Source organism: Dasypus novemcinctus, chromosome 13, assembly GCF_030445035.2.
Source record: "Dasypus novemcinctus isolate mDasNov1 chromosome 13, mDasNov1.1.hap2, whole genome shotgun sequence".
NCBI lineage: Eukaryota > Metazoa > Chordata > Mammalia > Cingulata > Dasypodidae > Dasypus > Dasypus novemcinctus.
Genome location: NC_080685.1, coordinates 51,071,474 through 51,087,049, shown reverse-complemented (window position 1 = coordinate 51,087,049; position 15,576 = coordinate 51,071,474). Strand labels below are relative to the sequence as shown.

The 15,576-nt window shown below is 34.1% G+C and overlaps 1 protein-coding gene across 6 annotated transcripts in view; it reads right to left on the bottom strand.

Moving 5' to 3' along the window:
• Nucleotides 1-15,576, bottom strand: part of SUCO (SUN domain containing ossification factor) — an 89,511-nt gene that overhangs the window by 11,319 nt on the left and 62,616 nt on the right. For all 6 annotated transcript variants that reach the window (XR_011645499.1, XR_011645500.1, XM_058310141.2 and 3 more), the window contains 6 exons: nt 13,296-13,364; nt 12,412-12,502; nt 8,606-9,784; nt 7,515-7,602; nt 2,024-2,128; nt 343-497 (listed from right to left, as the gene is read on the bottom strand). Coding sequence is in view for 4 of the 6 variants with exons in the window: in XM_058310141.2 (XP_058166124.1) it covers nt 343-497; nt 2,024-2,128; nt 7,515-7,602; nt 8,606-9,784; nt 12,412-12,502; nt 13,296-13,364 (1,687 nt within the window). In the remaining 2 variants the exon portion in view is untranslated. The remainder of the gene's footprint in view (nt 1-342; nt 498-2,023; nt 2,129-7,514; nt 7,603-8,605; nt 9,785-12,411; nt 12,503-13,295; nt 13,365-15,576) is intronic.

Below are 15,576 nucleotides of genomic sequence, written 5' to 3'. Positions count from 1 at the left end.
GGGATTTACAGATCTTTCTCTAAAAGGTACCAGTAAAATACCTATTTTTCCCACTTTGAATTCTACCTTTGAATTCCACATTTGCACATCCTTCTCGACCAAAACATTTGAAGGGTTTTTATGTGCTTACTACCGGTGTTTTCTCTATTACACACAGTGCCATCAAGGATAGAACTATCTCACTAGCCCCAATGTGTTTTTAACATTTTGGTTTCAAATGTGTTTCTATAACATTGGGGAAAGGAATCACCCTCAACATCCTTTAAATTACTGAAAATTTTTTAAAAATATAAAAAGATTACTAAAAAAAAGGAAAATTGTGAAATATAATGCTGTAATTACCTTTTAGGGCTTGGATACTGATTACTTTTAGGAAGTTTTGAAACATAATCTCCATCAAATTGAGAGGAGTTTCGACAACGCTGCATACAAAGCATCAGTCCCAAGACAACACAGAGAATCAAAGATATGACAAGGTAGCTCTGTCGATCTGAAACCTGAGATGTGATGAGGGTTAAATAATAACAATAAATCATACTAAGAAAAAATGGACAAATCATTTTAAACTTTTTCAATATGCTTCAAAACCATAAATGAAGAGCATACTCTTTGGAAATGCAGTACTAAAGCAATGTTTCTCTTTTTCTTCTTTTTCCCAATTTTATTTTAAAAACTTCAAACCCATGGACAAGTTTTAAAAATAGTACAATAAACATAGTTCTGCCTTTCACTAAGATTCACCAATTGTTACCATTTCGCCACGTTCGAGTTGTCTTCCCAGTGTTTAAAAAAAAAAAAAATCCTGTTCTTACATAGGATTCTTACAAAATTTTACCTCCATTCACCCACTCAGTGTTTTAAGACAAAAACTTTGGAGTCAACCTTAATTCCTCATTTTCCAAACAACCCATCAGTCAGCAAGAGCTGACTTTCTTACCTCTTAAATATATCCTGAATTCAACATCACACTATTTATACTCCACTGATAAAATCCTCTTCCAAGCCAACATCATCTCCCAAAGCTACTGCAACTCTGCAACTATCTCCTAGTTGATTTCCTCCCTCCTTCCATGCTTCATCTTCCTCAACAAGCAAACTCCTCTATAGAGCAGCTGGGGTCATAGCGAGGTTTCTCAAAGTTTAAATGTCAATGAGATAATCTATATCACTTCTTACATAATACTCTATAATGACTTACAATGATTAGAATAAAATTCACTCTATTTTACCTACAAACCCTTACATGATCAAGCCCCTGCCAATATCCATGAACTCATTTTTTACCCTCATCTCATCCACTCTGCTCCAGTCATATCACCTTTCTTTTTGCCCTCAAACACATCTCACTATTTCTAATCTCTGTTTTTTTGTTTTGTCCTAGCTCTGCATGCTAACATGTTTGGTCTCATTCCAAGTTCTCCATTATTTACCAAAGGTTTTGGGTAGCTGCTAATTCATTTCTAATGCTACCTCCTCAGATAAGTCTTACAAGATCACCCTAGCTAAAGCAACATCTCTTACCACCAGCCCCCTTCACACACTCACATTCATTCTATCCTACTCCAACAATTATTACATACACATTCGCAGAAATGTAAATTCTGTGAGGACAGAGACTATTCACTTAAGACTGCAGAGCTAATGCCTCACATACACTGGTTTCTCAATAAATATTTTTCATATCAATGAAATTTTTGCTTTCTTAAGCAGCTTAATGTCTTTTTTGAAGTGAAAATGAAGCATTTATTCCTATTATCAACTGTGCAAAGCCTTACTAGAATAACTTTATATTTGTATTTTAGGAAAGATCTAAGTTATAAATTTATAAATGCCATGTTTTACAAAAGATTATGATAATGTATTTCCAAAACTTGTGAATAGCACATTCTGGTGTTTGAAAAAGTTCTCTATAAATGACAATTTTGTTTGGGTAAAGTTCTTAGCTACCATGCTCTTAACAAGCCTGCCTTTAGGACAACCTCCACATATACACATAACTTAAAATTTTAGCAATAACAACTACCTCACGTTTTAATTCTGCCACAGTTGTTGATAAATTTGAAAGAAGTTGTGTCATGTTGGCCAGTTGTGCCTGCAGCAACTGGATTGCTTCAGTTTGCCGATGATCCTATGATAAAGGAATAGATGTTATTTCTTTGTGTGTTTCACCTGTGTATCAGCACACTTTAAGTTTAAATAAAAGAATCTGGGAAAACGTTAACAAGTAAAATACTATATCAAAGTCATATGGGCTCCACGTGTGTATAGTCAGCATATAACCAGCTATTTGCAAAACAGTCTCTTTATCAAATGTGTGGTTTTAAAACAAAGCCCTTGGCACAAGGACATGTTGAAACTTTGAATGTTTTTAGATATAAAATGGGCTTTATAATAAGAAAGTTATTTTATAGCTTATTAGGATGTAGTAGTGGGAGTTAAATAACTACAATTGGTCTTCTAGTCAATGCTAGCATATCACCAGCAAAAGAATTTCATCAAAAACACATATCTTCCCATGTTACGCTCCTTTGAATTATAGAAGCTTTTATAACCAAAAAACTTGTCTTTACTTAAAATATTTTACATGCATTTTTATGAAGTTCTGAATCATTCTTATGGTTAGGAACCTATATGAGATAGTCCAAACTGAAAATTTCAATTTATTAATGCCTGAGAGGGAAGCAAAATAGAGAAGTCAAGGAAATCTAAAGTCCAGCTGAGGAATCTGTGTGAAATATCTACACAATCATTTATTATACAAGACCTATGTTTATTAAATTTGGAATAAACTTTGTCTCAATTCTGTGTGTGGTGGGGGAATAAAGTATAAAATGATAACAAAATGTTTCACTTACTTCTCTTACTAAGTGTGATCCACTGTGGTATTTTCTATCTTATTTCATCTTTTTAAAATGCCAACATGACTCAATTCAAAAATTGTTTCTTTTGAAATCAGGCTCACATTTTGAAAAACAATAGTCAATTCTGAATAGTTATAAACATTTAAAGGATAAGTTTAATAAGTTAATACTTCCACTCAAAGTTTATTTCCAATAGTGTGTAAAACACAAGGTTGTTGAAAGTATTTATACAAGTCTTGAGACAGTGCATAAATGATACATTTAGAAGTGAAAAGAAAATACAAGGAGGGGGGAATTACTGTAAAATTAGTATACTAATTCTATACTAAAATTAGTATAGATCAAAATAAATACAGTGTTTATGGGTCAGAAGACTCAACATTGTTAAGACATCAATTCAAATCTCCAAATGGATCTATAAATTCGACACAATCAAATCCAAACAGAATTTTTCTGCAGAAACTGGTAAGCAGACTCTAAAATTCATTTGGAAATACAAAATAAAAATTGGAACAGCCAAAACAATTTTAGAAAAGAACAAAGTTTGAGGACTTACACTACCTGATTTCAAGAGATACTATAAAGCTGCAGTAATCAAAACAGCACGGTATCAACATAAAGATAGGGAAACGGACTTTGGCCCAGTGGTTAGGGCGTCCGTCTACCACATGGGAGGCCCGCGGTTCAGGCCCCGGGCCTCCTTGACCCGTGTGGAGCTGGTCCATGCGCAGTGCTGATGCGCGCAAGGAGTGCCGTGCCACACAGGAGTGTCCCCCACGTATGGGAGCCCCACGCGCATGGAGTGCACCCATAAGGAGAGCCGCCCAGCGCGAAGGAGGGAGCAGCCTGCCGAGGAATGGCCCAGCGCGAAGGAGGGAGCAGCCTGCCGAGGAATGGCGCCGCCCACACTTCCCTTGCCGCTGACGACAACAGAAGCGGACAAAGAAACAAGACGCAGCAAAAAGACACAGAAAACAGACAACCGGGGGAGGGGAGGGGAATTAAATAAAAAAAAAAAAAACATAAAGATAAAAAGGTCAAAAGAACAGAAGCCCAGAAACAGATCCACAATTGATTTTTATCAAAAGTGCAAAGGCAGTCAATGAAGAAAGGATAGTCTTTTCAACAAATGAAACAAACGGAGATACCCATATGCAAAAAAAAAACAAAACACCAAAAAAACAAAAGAGGATACTAATCTCTACATTTTAAGATATACAAAAAAATAACTCAAAATGAATCACAAACCTAAGGATAAAACTAAAACTATAAAACTTCTAGAAGAAAACAAAGGAAAAAAATCTTTGTGACGTTTGGTTTTGCTAAGATTTCATGGAGTACCCTCCATAAAAAATTAACAAACTGGGTTTCAACAAAATTAAAAATGGTTGTTCTTCAAGACATTGTTAAGAAAGTAAGAAAACAAGTCACAGACTGGGGAAAAAAAAAATGCAACACAAATATCTGATAAAGGACTTGTATTCAGAATATTTAAGAAATTTCAAAACTCAATAATGAGAAAACAAACCAATTTTTAAAAATGGACAAAAGATGTGAACAGACACTTTATCAAGGAAGATAAATAGATGGCAAGCTCAGGAAAAGATAACATCATTAGTCATTAGAAAAATGCACAGTAAAATACCAACTTGATACCACTACACACCTGTCAGAATGACTAAAATTTTAAATTGACTATACCAAGGATGTGGAACAACTGGAACTCTTACACACTGCTGGAGGGAATGTAAAATGGCACAGCCACTATGGAAAAGTTTGGCAGTTTCTTAAAAAGTTAAACATGTATCTACTACACCATGTGAACCAACCGTTCTACTCCTGGGTACTTGGTCAAGAAAAATGAAAGCACGTGTCTATACAAAAACTTTTACACAAATATTCATGTAGCTTTATTTCTAATAGTCCAAAACTGGAAACAAACCAAAAGGTTAATGGATACAACAAATTGTGATATATCCACATAACAGAACATAACTCAGCAATAAAAATTCATTACTGATATATGAAACACTACATGTGATTTTCAAAATAATCAGACTGAGTGTAAGAGCCAGACCAAAAAATAAAAAAAGTAAAGCTACGTAACTCCATTTATATGACTGTAAAAATGCAAACCAATTTATAGGGAAAGAAAACATAACAGTGGTTGCCTTGGGAGCCTGGCTTTAGGGGAGATTATGAAGAGTGGGAGAACAGGGTAAATTACAGAGATGTGAGGAAATCTGAGGGTTATGGATGTGTTCCTTACCTTGATTTAGTTTATGAGTGAATACATATGGTGATAAGAGGTATACAAGTGGCAAATTTAAAAAAATTGCACACTCTAAATATGTGCTGGTTATTGTATATCAAGTAAACTTTAAAGAGCTGAGGTCAAATGGACCACTGAATGTCTAGACACATCGTAGTAAAATTTAAGAACATGAATGACAAAGAAAAAAATTTTTATATATCCAATCACATGGCTATACTAAAAAATAAAAGCATAGGTCCATTTTATTTATAAATATAGATGCAAAAACTAATTAATGGCTATTTGAAACCAACAGTATATTAATAATAATACATAAAAAATACATGGATTATTCAACATCAGAAAATTTATCTAAATAATTTTTCAATTAATTACTCAAAAATTAAGTATTTCTGCTCAAAAGACACCATGGGACAAAGTTAATAAGCAGACAGAATGGGACCAGATACAGAACATACAAGGAGCTAGAATCCCTTGTAAACAAAAAACTACTGCAAAACAAGGAAAACTGCAAGCCCAATAGAAAAACAGGTGAGGATATGAACAAGCAATTTACTGAGGAAATAAAAAACTAAGGACAAAAAGAGATGCTCGAAAATATCTGCAAAGAAAATACTAATTGAAACAAGATTATTTCACATCTACTTAGCAAAAATTAGAAAGCTGGGTAAGGTTCAGTATTGACAGAAATGTGGAGGTAAGTAAATCTTCATGTACTGCAGGTGGAAGTGTAAAGACGCATATGCTGTGACCTAACAATACTGCTACTAGAAATACCTGCCAAAGGTCTCAGGCAGGTTCATAACCTGGTTATTCACTATGGAAAAAAGTGGATAAGAAAAAACATGGAGGGAAGTAGACTTGATCCAGTGGTTAGGGCATCCGTCTACCACAAGGGAGGTCCACGGTTCAAACCCTGGGCCTCCTTGACCCATGTGGAGCTGGCCCATATGCAGTGCTGATGTACGCAAGGAGTGCCCTGCCACGCAGGGGTGTCCCCCACGTAGGGGAGCCCCACGCGCAAGGAGTGCGCCCCGTAAGGAGAACTGCCCAGTGAGAAGGAAAGTGCAGCCTGCCTAAGAATGGCGCCGCCCACACGGAGAGCTGATGCAACAAAAAGAAACACAGATTCCTGTGCCACTGACAACACAGAAGTGGACAAAGACGATGACGCAGCAAATAGATACAGAGAACAGACAACCGGGGCAGGGGAAGGGGAGAGAAATAAATAAATCTTAAAAAAAAGAAAAAAAAGGAAAAATATGGACGAGAACAAGACCCATTTATATTAATCAGATTTTCCTATATATGCAGAGGTGGCAGTGTGGGTCAGTAGAATAAGTATGAATTAGCAGATAAAGACTGCTTTTTCATAAAGAAGATATTAAATTGGATCCCCACACCTCAGAAGAACACTGAGGATATACAAGCACAAAGAAATATGGGCAAAAGCCAAGAACAGGCATTTCATAGAAGATAAAGCACAAATGGCCAATAAACTTAAGAAAAGTTGTTCACTATCATTACCAGTCAGGGAAAAATCATATTAAAACTATGAGGTATCACTTTATATCCACTATGTCAAAAATAGTTAAAAGCTTGACAATTTCAAATATTGGTGAGGATACAGAGCCAGAGGAACTCTCACATTGCTGGTGTGGATATAACTGGCACAACTCTGGAAAAGATGTTCCATCATCTAGTAAAATTTAGAGATCTGCATCAACAATCCCAGTCCTAGACGGACCCTAGAGAAATCAGCACATAGGACCCACCTTCCTTGAAATTTCTTATAATAAAATTTGCCTCACTGTTTAAGTCCCTTGTTCAAGTCCCTTGTTCATTCCCACTTTATTCTGTTTTCTGAAACAAATGTAGTACTCAACAATGAAATGTCAGGAGTCTGATCATGGTGAATTTTCCTGGGAAGAAACTTCTATAGTAATTCCATCCATTCCTTTTTTATACCACAATTAGTCACTCCTGTCTCTGTAACTTCTATGACACCTCTATTGTATTATATAATGCTTCACATTTTTGGGGCAATTATCCATTCATATCTCTCTTGCCTACAAGGTTATGAATTTCTTGAGGGGAAAAATTGTATTTCTATTATTTTGTATCCCCAATACATGAAGTACAGGCCTTTTACAATAAATGTCTTTTGAACAAATGAATGAATTATGCTCAAGAAAATTCTTTCTAAAGGAAATACTGATGCTAAGAGCTAGATAACTTTCCAAGCAAGACATAAGGTAGGTTTAATCATTAGCTATCAGAGTGAAAATGAACTAACATTATTTGTCCTCACCAGTGAGGTCCAACAAAATTCAATGGAAATTTATACAAAAAGTAAAGAAGGCATGAAGAGGACCAACCTGCTCCTCTGCTATTCTTGAAGTATTCTGAAGTTTTACTATTGTTTTATTGAAAGCCTTTTGCATTTCTTCCATTTGTTTTCGGTACCTGTGGATTAAGTGTTGATTTAAATTAGCTTTAGCTTTTTATTCTTTTAGTACTGAAATCACTGTTCTAATTGCAATATATGAGATAAATCCATTTTTCTTAAAATGACTCTTAGGAGGTCTGTGCAATATAGGAACTTGCAAAAGCATAATAAATCAAATTCCTTGAGTAGAAGAGGTATTTGCTACCTTGACATCACATTGCTATCTAAGATTTTGTGAGTTCTGCGGTACCCTTGGGGAGGATAAGAGTGGGAAAGAGGCAAAAGTAGATATGAGGTATGATGTGGGCATGCACGCATATACACACAATTTACTAATAAATGGTATGTAAGAATTAGGAAGACAGCCCCTTAGGAAATAAAATAAAGACTACCTGACTGGCATCTCATCAGTAGTATCTCAATTTAAGAGGAGTAGGAAAGGTGGTATTTCAAGAACTCTAGATATTTGGTGCCTAGTTGGTTGTAAAATGTTAAGAGAGAAGCTCTAAGGATAAAGGACACTTAGGAGACAAAAGGGGGAAATAAGTTTAAAAAAATGAACTGTGCATGAAGGCATAATCATGGCATAAACATACAGGCACTACCTCAAGGACTTGTCTGAAAGTGTGCAAATACTGCCTAAGCATCCAGTGCAGTCCAATCTGGTCTTCATTTATCTACTCTCGCCGACTCTCACATGAAATCTGTTCAACATTTATCTACTATAATTTTCTCCATAAACCCTCTGGGGATCAAACAGTAAACATGGCTAAAGTTAAGCAACAAAAGGAAGGAGAGAGTGACCACAGATATATCTCAAAATTGTTAGCCTAGTAAAAAGGTGCTGCGACAATTGAGTAGTGAGGCTTGACTTCTAAAACAAAAACTTTCTCCTGCTGAAACTGTGATTACTATTATATCATAAGATAATTAAAACATCTTCTCATGTAGTCATAGATTATATTATGCTACTTAACTGACCGTGCAAAGTGGATTGTGCTAATTCATAATAAAGCTTACCTTTGGCTAAGCTCTTCTAGATAGCGACCACTGAGAGACATGTTAACTTCTAAGGCTTTAATACGATTATTAAGTCTCATAAATACTGACTCCTTCTGGTTTGATCCATGTACAAGATTTCCATTAGCAGAGCCTAGATCTGTAGAATTTTGCAATTCAGCATAAAAATCTGTAGCTGTTCTCTGTAATCCACTGGATCCAGGAATAGTCAAGAGGGCATCGTCTGGAGGCTGTTCTTCCTCTTTTACTTCAGGTAATGAAGAAGAATCCATAACAGGCGTCAACATTTGCTTTGGTATGTCAGCTATGGTCATTTTGGCTTCCCCATCTTCAATGTCTGGCATGGTGGCTGTGCTCACAGGTGGCACTATTGTTTCGGACAGTTTTGTGATAATATGCATGGAGTTCATGTCTTCTTTTACAATGTTATCTGCTACTTCATTAACTTTATTTGTTTCATAGATCACAGAGGGTTTTTCTACAGAACTTGAGCCCTCAGATTTCTTTTCTGTTTCATTATCAACCTCAACAACACTCTCCTGCAGAATCACCTGTGATGGTGTATGTCCTGCCTCATGTTTAAGAGACTCAGATACTTCTATTTTAGATAATGGACTGATTTCTGGAGTAACAGCCAAGAGAAGAGACTGAGAAAGAGTTTGAGGATGGCTTGGTTCAAGTTCAATTTCATCTACAGTATGATTAATTAAATCAATTTGGTGCATACTACTACTTAAGTCACCTAGAACAACAGTTTCAACTTCCCTTTCCATACTCTTACTGTCCAATTCACCACTTGGAGGTTGCAATACTGAAATATCTCCTGATTCAGCGGGACGAAGTAATGGCAGAGCTGACACAAGATAATTTTTTGCTTTCATCACACTAGTTCTGCTACGCTGCCTATAAAGAGCAACTGTAATTGAACACCATTTATATATGTATTCTGAAAAACTAGAAATACAACAAATTGTGGTCAATTCACTGCAAAATATTTGTGTCTCTGACTCAAACCAGGGTGATGATTCATCTTCCTGTTCACCGCTGCCCAGAAGGGTCACTGTAGATGGACTTGCCTCTTCTTCTTCCTCTTGAACTAGTTGTACAATGGGACTCTCTTTTGGAGTATCTGGTGTTGATGACTCCATGTCATGTGTATGTACTTCAGTAGTTACAAACCTAGAAATATGTATCATAATTACAAATTAATGAAAAATTTTAAGCTAAAACTATGTTTAATGAAATAAATGTAGCATATATAAGATAAAAGAAGGGCAGCATAGAAGAAATCCATTTTTAGATGAATTCTTCCTATTCAAAACATCTTCATTATAAATGCAAATACTGCTGAGAAATGGGAACAGAAAGACCATTTATCAAGTGACCAACAATATTTCAAATCCCCCTATTTACCATATCAAACTTTTCTTTAATCTCCAAATTAAAGAATTGTTTGTATCTAAACACTTCCAGTCACTGAATGTATGTTATATTTAACCTCCCATAAATATTTACCAAATCTTTATCAGCCTCACCACCCTGGTAGGAAATCCGAGTTGCCCAAGAGCTAGAACAAGAGACTAGCCAGAGCTAGAACTAGAATCCAGGACTCTTAATACTTAAAAATGAACTTTGTGCTTGAATATGCTATTTTCAAAAGGCAGCTAGATTTCTCAAAGATAATTTTTCTGTTTATGATTTGGGGAAATCCAAAACAGCATTAAACACAGGAAGACGTGCCAAAAAATCATGTTTCAAAGAGAAGAAATATATCTCCCCACCACCACCACCAAGTAATCTTAATATCATTTGGGCTAATTTTCTATTATTAAAAGGCAAATAATTAACTACTTTAATGTAAATCTTGGCTTATAATAAATAGTGCCACCAGTTCAACTCCACTGGGCTCTGTAGAATTGGGGAGGGAAGGGGGGAAATAGAGTTGGGTTTTGTGAGAACAGTGCTGTAAATCAAAATGCCCATAGTCCAAGATGAAGATAAATAATTTCTAGTTTTAGCCTTACAGCACAAAAGGTACAATCTGAAAAGCTGAAGTAATTTAAATATCAAAAGGAAATCCACTTCATATACAAATCTTCCTACTCTGAAAAATTATAATTACTAAGAATGCCTGGAAATATCTTCAAATAAAGGCTAATATATAACCTTAGCATAAGTGGGAGAAAGTTAAAAAAAAAAATAGACATTTCTAAATAATGGATTTTCATTTTGTTGGCAGTGAAATCATAAATGGACCAAATTAAAACATCATAAGGTCATGCTTCTCTAAATAGAAAGAATATATGATTTCTGCTATCATTTCATACACATTCATGTGGTAATTCCTTTATTATCTACAAAAAATTTATTTTAATAACAAGGAGCAATGTTAAAGAAGGGGAGGGTGAAAAACCAAAGTTAATTTGGGAAAAATTAAGTTAAATACCACCTATATATCCTAAAAAAAAAAAAAAAAAAAAGCATAACCTCAAATCTAAGAGGTCAGCATTTCATAACTTTAATAGTGACAACCTATCATGCCTTCATTTCCATTTTTTTCTTCAAAGAATTACTATACAATCATTATGAAGAATTTAAGACAAACAGAAACATTAAAAACATTTTATATGCAAAAATTTCTATAAAAACCAAAATTCTATTATGATAAAGAGAAAACGATTATATTAGCACAATGTGATTATGTATTTCCACAAATAAATATTCGTATGTATGTGTGTATAAAATGAAGTGAGTTTCATTTAGTTTTGACAAATAAGACCTAATTTAAATGAAGAAGTCCAGTTACAAAATCGGGAATAGCAACCATGGCCCCACATAATTAGATATTGGGGACAGAAATTTCTTAGGTCCTTCAAGGAATCAATAATATATAATGCTATATTTTTTCCCTAGTCACACAGTAAATTATCTTTGTTACTCTCAGGTTTAACATGGGAGAAAACTACAAATTTGCCCTTGTTCCCTTCAAAGCATAAAACCTCATGTTTGAATTCCTATGGTACTTAGGAATTACAGTTTAAAGCACACCCACGTCAGATCACATTACATACACTTTGCACCAATGGTTTCAGGTTCAAATATCCTCTCAAGAAGCATTCCTCTAAGTGAAAGGACTTCCAAAGTTTTACAGGGGGTATATCTAACGAAACATAGATAACTATACCTAATTATCCAAAATCATCAGGAGTTTATAGTATCCAAAAAATTTAATAATCACTGGCAGAAAAAGCAAAAAAAAAATTAAAAAATAAGATATTTTATCTGTTACCTACATAAAAATGCATCCCTGACCCAAGTACCCCAGTGTAAAGGAGGAAAAAACCTGCATAAATCACTTTCAAAAATGGAACACTGTAAGAGTTTGCTGTGTGACAAACAAGTAACTCAAGAACGACTGCTCTAGATACTTTGGTTCCCTTTACAGCTTGTAGGCATACCACAAATACCTAATTAATGCTTTTAAGCTTGAATTTATTAATACATAATACCAAAACAACAAATGTTTGCTCTAGAAGGAAGTGGGATACTTTTACACAATTTAAAGGCATATATTCCTATTTATTTTTTCCTTAGATGAAGAAAATTTATGTTTATTTCTCAGCACACATATACACAAATGGGAAGAAGGAACACAAAGATGTTACGGTGGCTGCAGAATGCCTGCACTATGATTCAGAGCTTTCTATGGGCAGTCATTTCATACACAAATCATAAGTATTCTTTTTTTGTACTAATATACTTAACTCTCCATTTTAATAGAACTCTAACATCGCAGTAAAACTTACTCAGGTGATGGAACAGGAGTTGAAACAGGAGTTGATTCAGGCATTTTAGGTGCAGCTGTGGCAGTGGCATTCTCAGATATACTTTTATTTCCTATTTTAGGAAAGATGCCCATGTTGAGTTCAATTTTAAAAAGCTGTACCATGAAAATATTTCATTATAACAAAGAACTTTAGTGTCTCAGGGGAGAAGAAATAAAATCAAATAGAGTAACTATGCAGACTTTTTAAAATTATTATTAAATCAAAGTTCTTTTAGAAAGAAATGATCATACAAGTGCATAACTATAAATAATGCATATTCTTCCTCAACTTCTCAGATAATTAAAGCAAGTCAGATGACTGAATTTTATGTAATCTTACATGATTAATATGCCTACTAAACATCTGAGTTATTGAAGAGAATTAGAGGAAAGAAATGGGTCATTTTAAGTTTGTACTTAAAGTAAGTGTAACTGAGCATTTTTTAAAAACAAAAAGGCAAGATTGGTTCTCCTTGCTAATAGTATTCTTATTTTCTACTATTTAAGGGGCAAAAAAGGCTTTCTAAATTGAGTAGCTACTTGAAATATAAAAGAAAAACAGACTTGAAGTACCACCAGGGCATCAAAGGATCAGTGATGAGATGGGGAAAAAATCATTACTTCTACAGAAGAGAAGAGCCAGAAAATAAATTCATGAGTTTTACATAAACGAGAACCTTTTATAAAAGAAAAGAACTTGTGAAACTCAAATAATAAATACAAACAAATAAGCATCTTTTAGATACTTTCTGTATTTCTGAAATGATAAGTCAAATTACTTGTCTTATTAATTGATTTTCCTAACTAGAATGACCCCTTCCTGGAGTATAAACTAATTAAAAGACCCATAAAACGATTAAGTACCTTCTGTCAGGTCTTCAGTTTTTGCTCCCAGAATATTAGCAGCAATATTCACCATATTTAGAATGGCATCTAAAACAAAATTCAATCAGAAAAAAAAAAAAAACCAACACACCTAAATATCCTCATATAAATTAATATCAGATAATAAAACCATTTATAATGGTCTTTTCACTTTTTTCTTTTCTTTTTTTTTTTTTTTGATAAATTACCTCTTTGATATCCTTACTACTTAAATCCAACAAAAGGATACAAATAAATTTCAGCCAAAAAGCATGGAACATAATCTGAATTTTTATGATAAGAATTATTTTTAAATTTACCTTTTAAAAATAAAGATTCCCCAAAACCTTTTACCAAAACACTGTCTTTAGGACAATGCAATACCCAGCCTGTACTGGGACAAGGAAGACATCAGATGACCAAAATATTTTACAGAAAAGCCTGTTTTTCTTTTAAAAGGTTCTACAGTTAAAAATATAAAACAAAAGCTTGAAAAAATGAAAGTTTTTCCTACGTGCATGAGTACTGTCCACAAAAACAAGCCACAAAGGAAGATTATTATCAAAAAGAAAGTGGAAAGATTTTGTTATATAATATGTATGGTTAAATTCCAAATTGATATTGTATAGAATCATTTCTTACATGACTTTAAAAAAATCATTGGTCAAAATAGCAAAGTTTTGTGGATTATAAAGCACAAATAATCTTTTGTGAATAAATTGGATGTGGATGGGAATGGGGCAGATTAAAAATAAAAGTCATAAAATGCTAAAAGAGCTGTGGTAGAATGATTTGCATACTTAATTCAACCTCTCTTCCCAAGAGGATATCTGTAAAATGAGTAAAAGTGGTACAAACCTCCCTATCTACATAAATCTCCAAAAGTACATGAGGACATCAAACAGTACAACTTCATAAAAATCTAATTTGGGGAATAAGGAGACTTCCTTCCATTAATGTGATATAATTTCAAGGTACATTCACTTCCATCTCAATCTAATTTCTGAAATCCCAACAGAAGTTAATTCTTCAGTATCAGGTATTTCTCCTACTAAAATACTAAGATATGGTGAGGACCACATCCTAAGTCTCATCAGTTATTTCCATCTTAGTCTCCTTTCCTGAAAGAGATCCACAGATTTTTCATCACTTTTTGAATGGAAACCAGAGATGTGAAAAGTAGGAGATAATTTCAGGGAGAAAAAGGTAGCACATCCAGAAGGCTGGGAGCAAGCCAAATACTGTCACATGGAGCTGGTATAAGGGTTTTTAGTCTGTTTTACGGGTTACAGCTAGTAGACATTAAACTTTTGATCTTTCATATCATTATGATTCCATAATCTAAAAAACAAAGTAGTGATACTTTGTTTCCAGTCATCAGAATAACACACAAAATTCTGCCATTTGTCATTTTTTAAATGACTAGGATTCTAGATCAACCTTGCCCTCTGACCTGGAAAACTGGTATTAGTAAGAAGAGACGTGTTCCTGGTCCTTTGACTAAAGAGATGACTAAGCAAGAGATAAAGAAAGCAATGGAAATTCCTTATTTCCTCAAAACCCACTTTTAAGGAGAACTTAAAATACAATACTAGTATACCTAATCCTCTACTTACCCTGTCACCCAAAGTTCAGTCAAAGCTGATCCAAAATTTTAGGGTCAATAGTCTATACTCTAATTAGGCCTATTGTGGCTTCAAAACAATGTCTTACCTCAGATTTCTATTTTTTTTTTTTGGCATTTATTATTAAAGTGTTTGAAAAACAAACACATCTCTTAATCCATGTAAAGAAATTAGTCTTAGTGTTCTCTCCGATCCTAAATTTTAATATTAGCATCTACAATAAGGAAGATTTAAACTATACTCCTGTTTTAAATATTATTTATCATCATAGCAGATGGCTATTTAGTAAAAAAAGCAAACCTTGGCAAATTTCTACCATCTAATCTGTAAATAATTTTGCTAAATTTATAGAACACTGATAAATGTAGTAAATAGCCTATTTTATTTTTACTTGAGAGAAAGCATCATCTGAATATTCAGTTCTACTCTGACCATTCTCAACTTCTACCCAAAGACATAATAGGCTAGTCACCATGATAATTTGGCCAATAAAAAGCCTCTGCATTATGCTGAGGTAATAATTTGTGTATATCCTGTCAAACTAGATAGTTGCCCCTAATTTCTCCTGGATTAATCTAATCCTACATCTCTTTTTACTGGCCAAATGATCATCAAAGCTTATTCCTTAAAAAATGAAATTCTCCAAGATGTAAGAA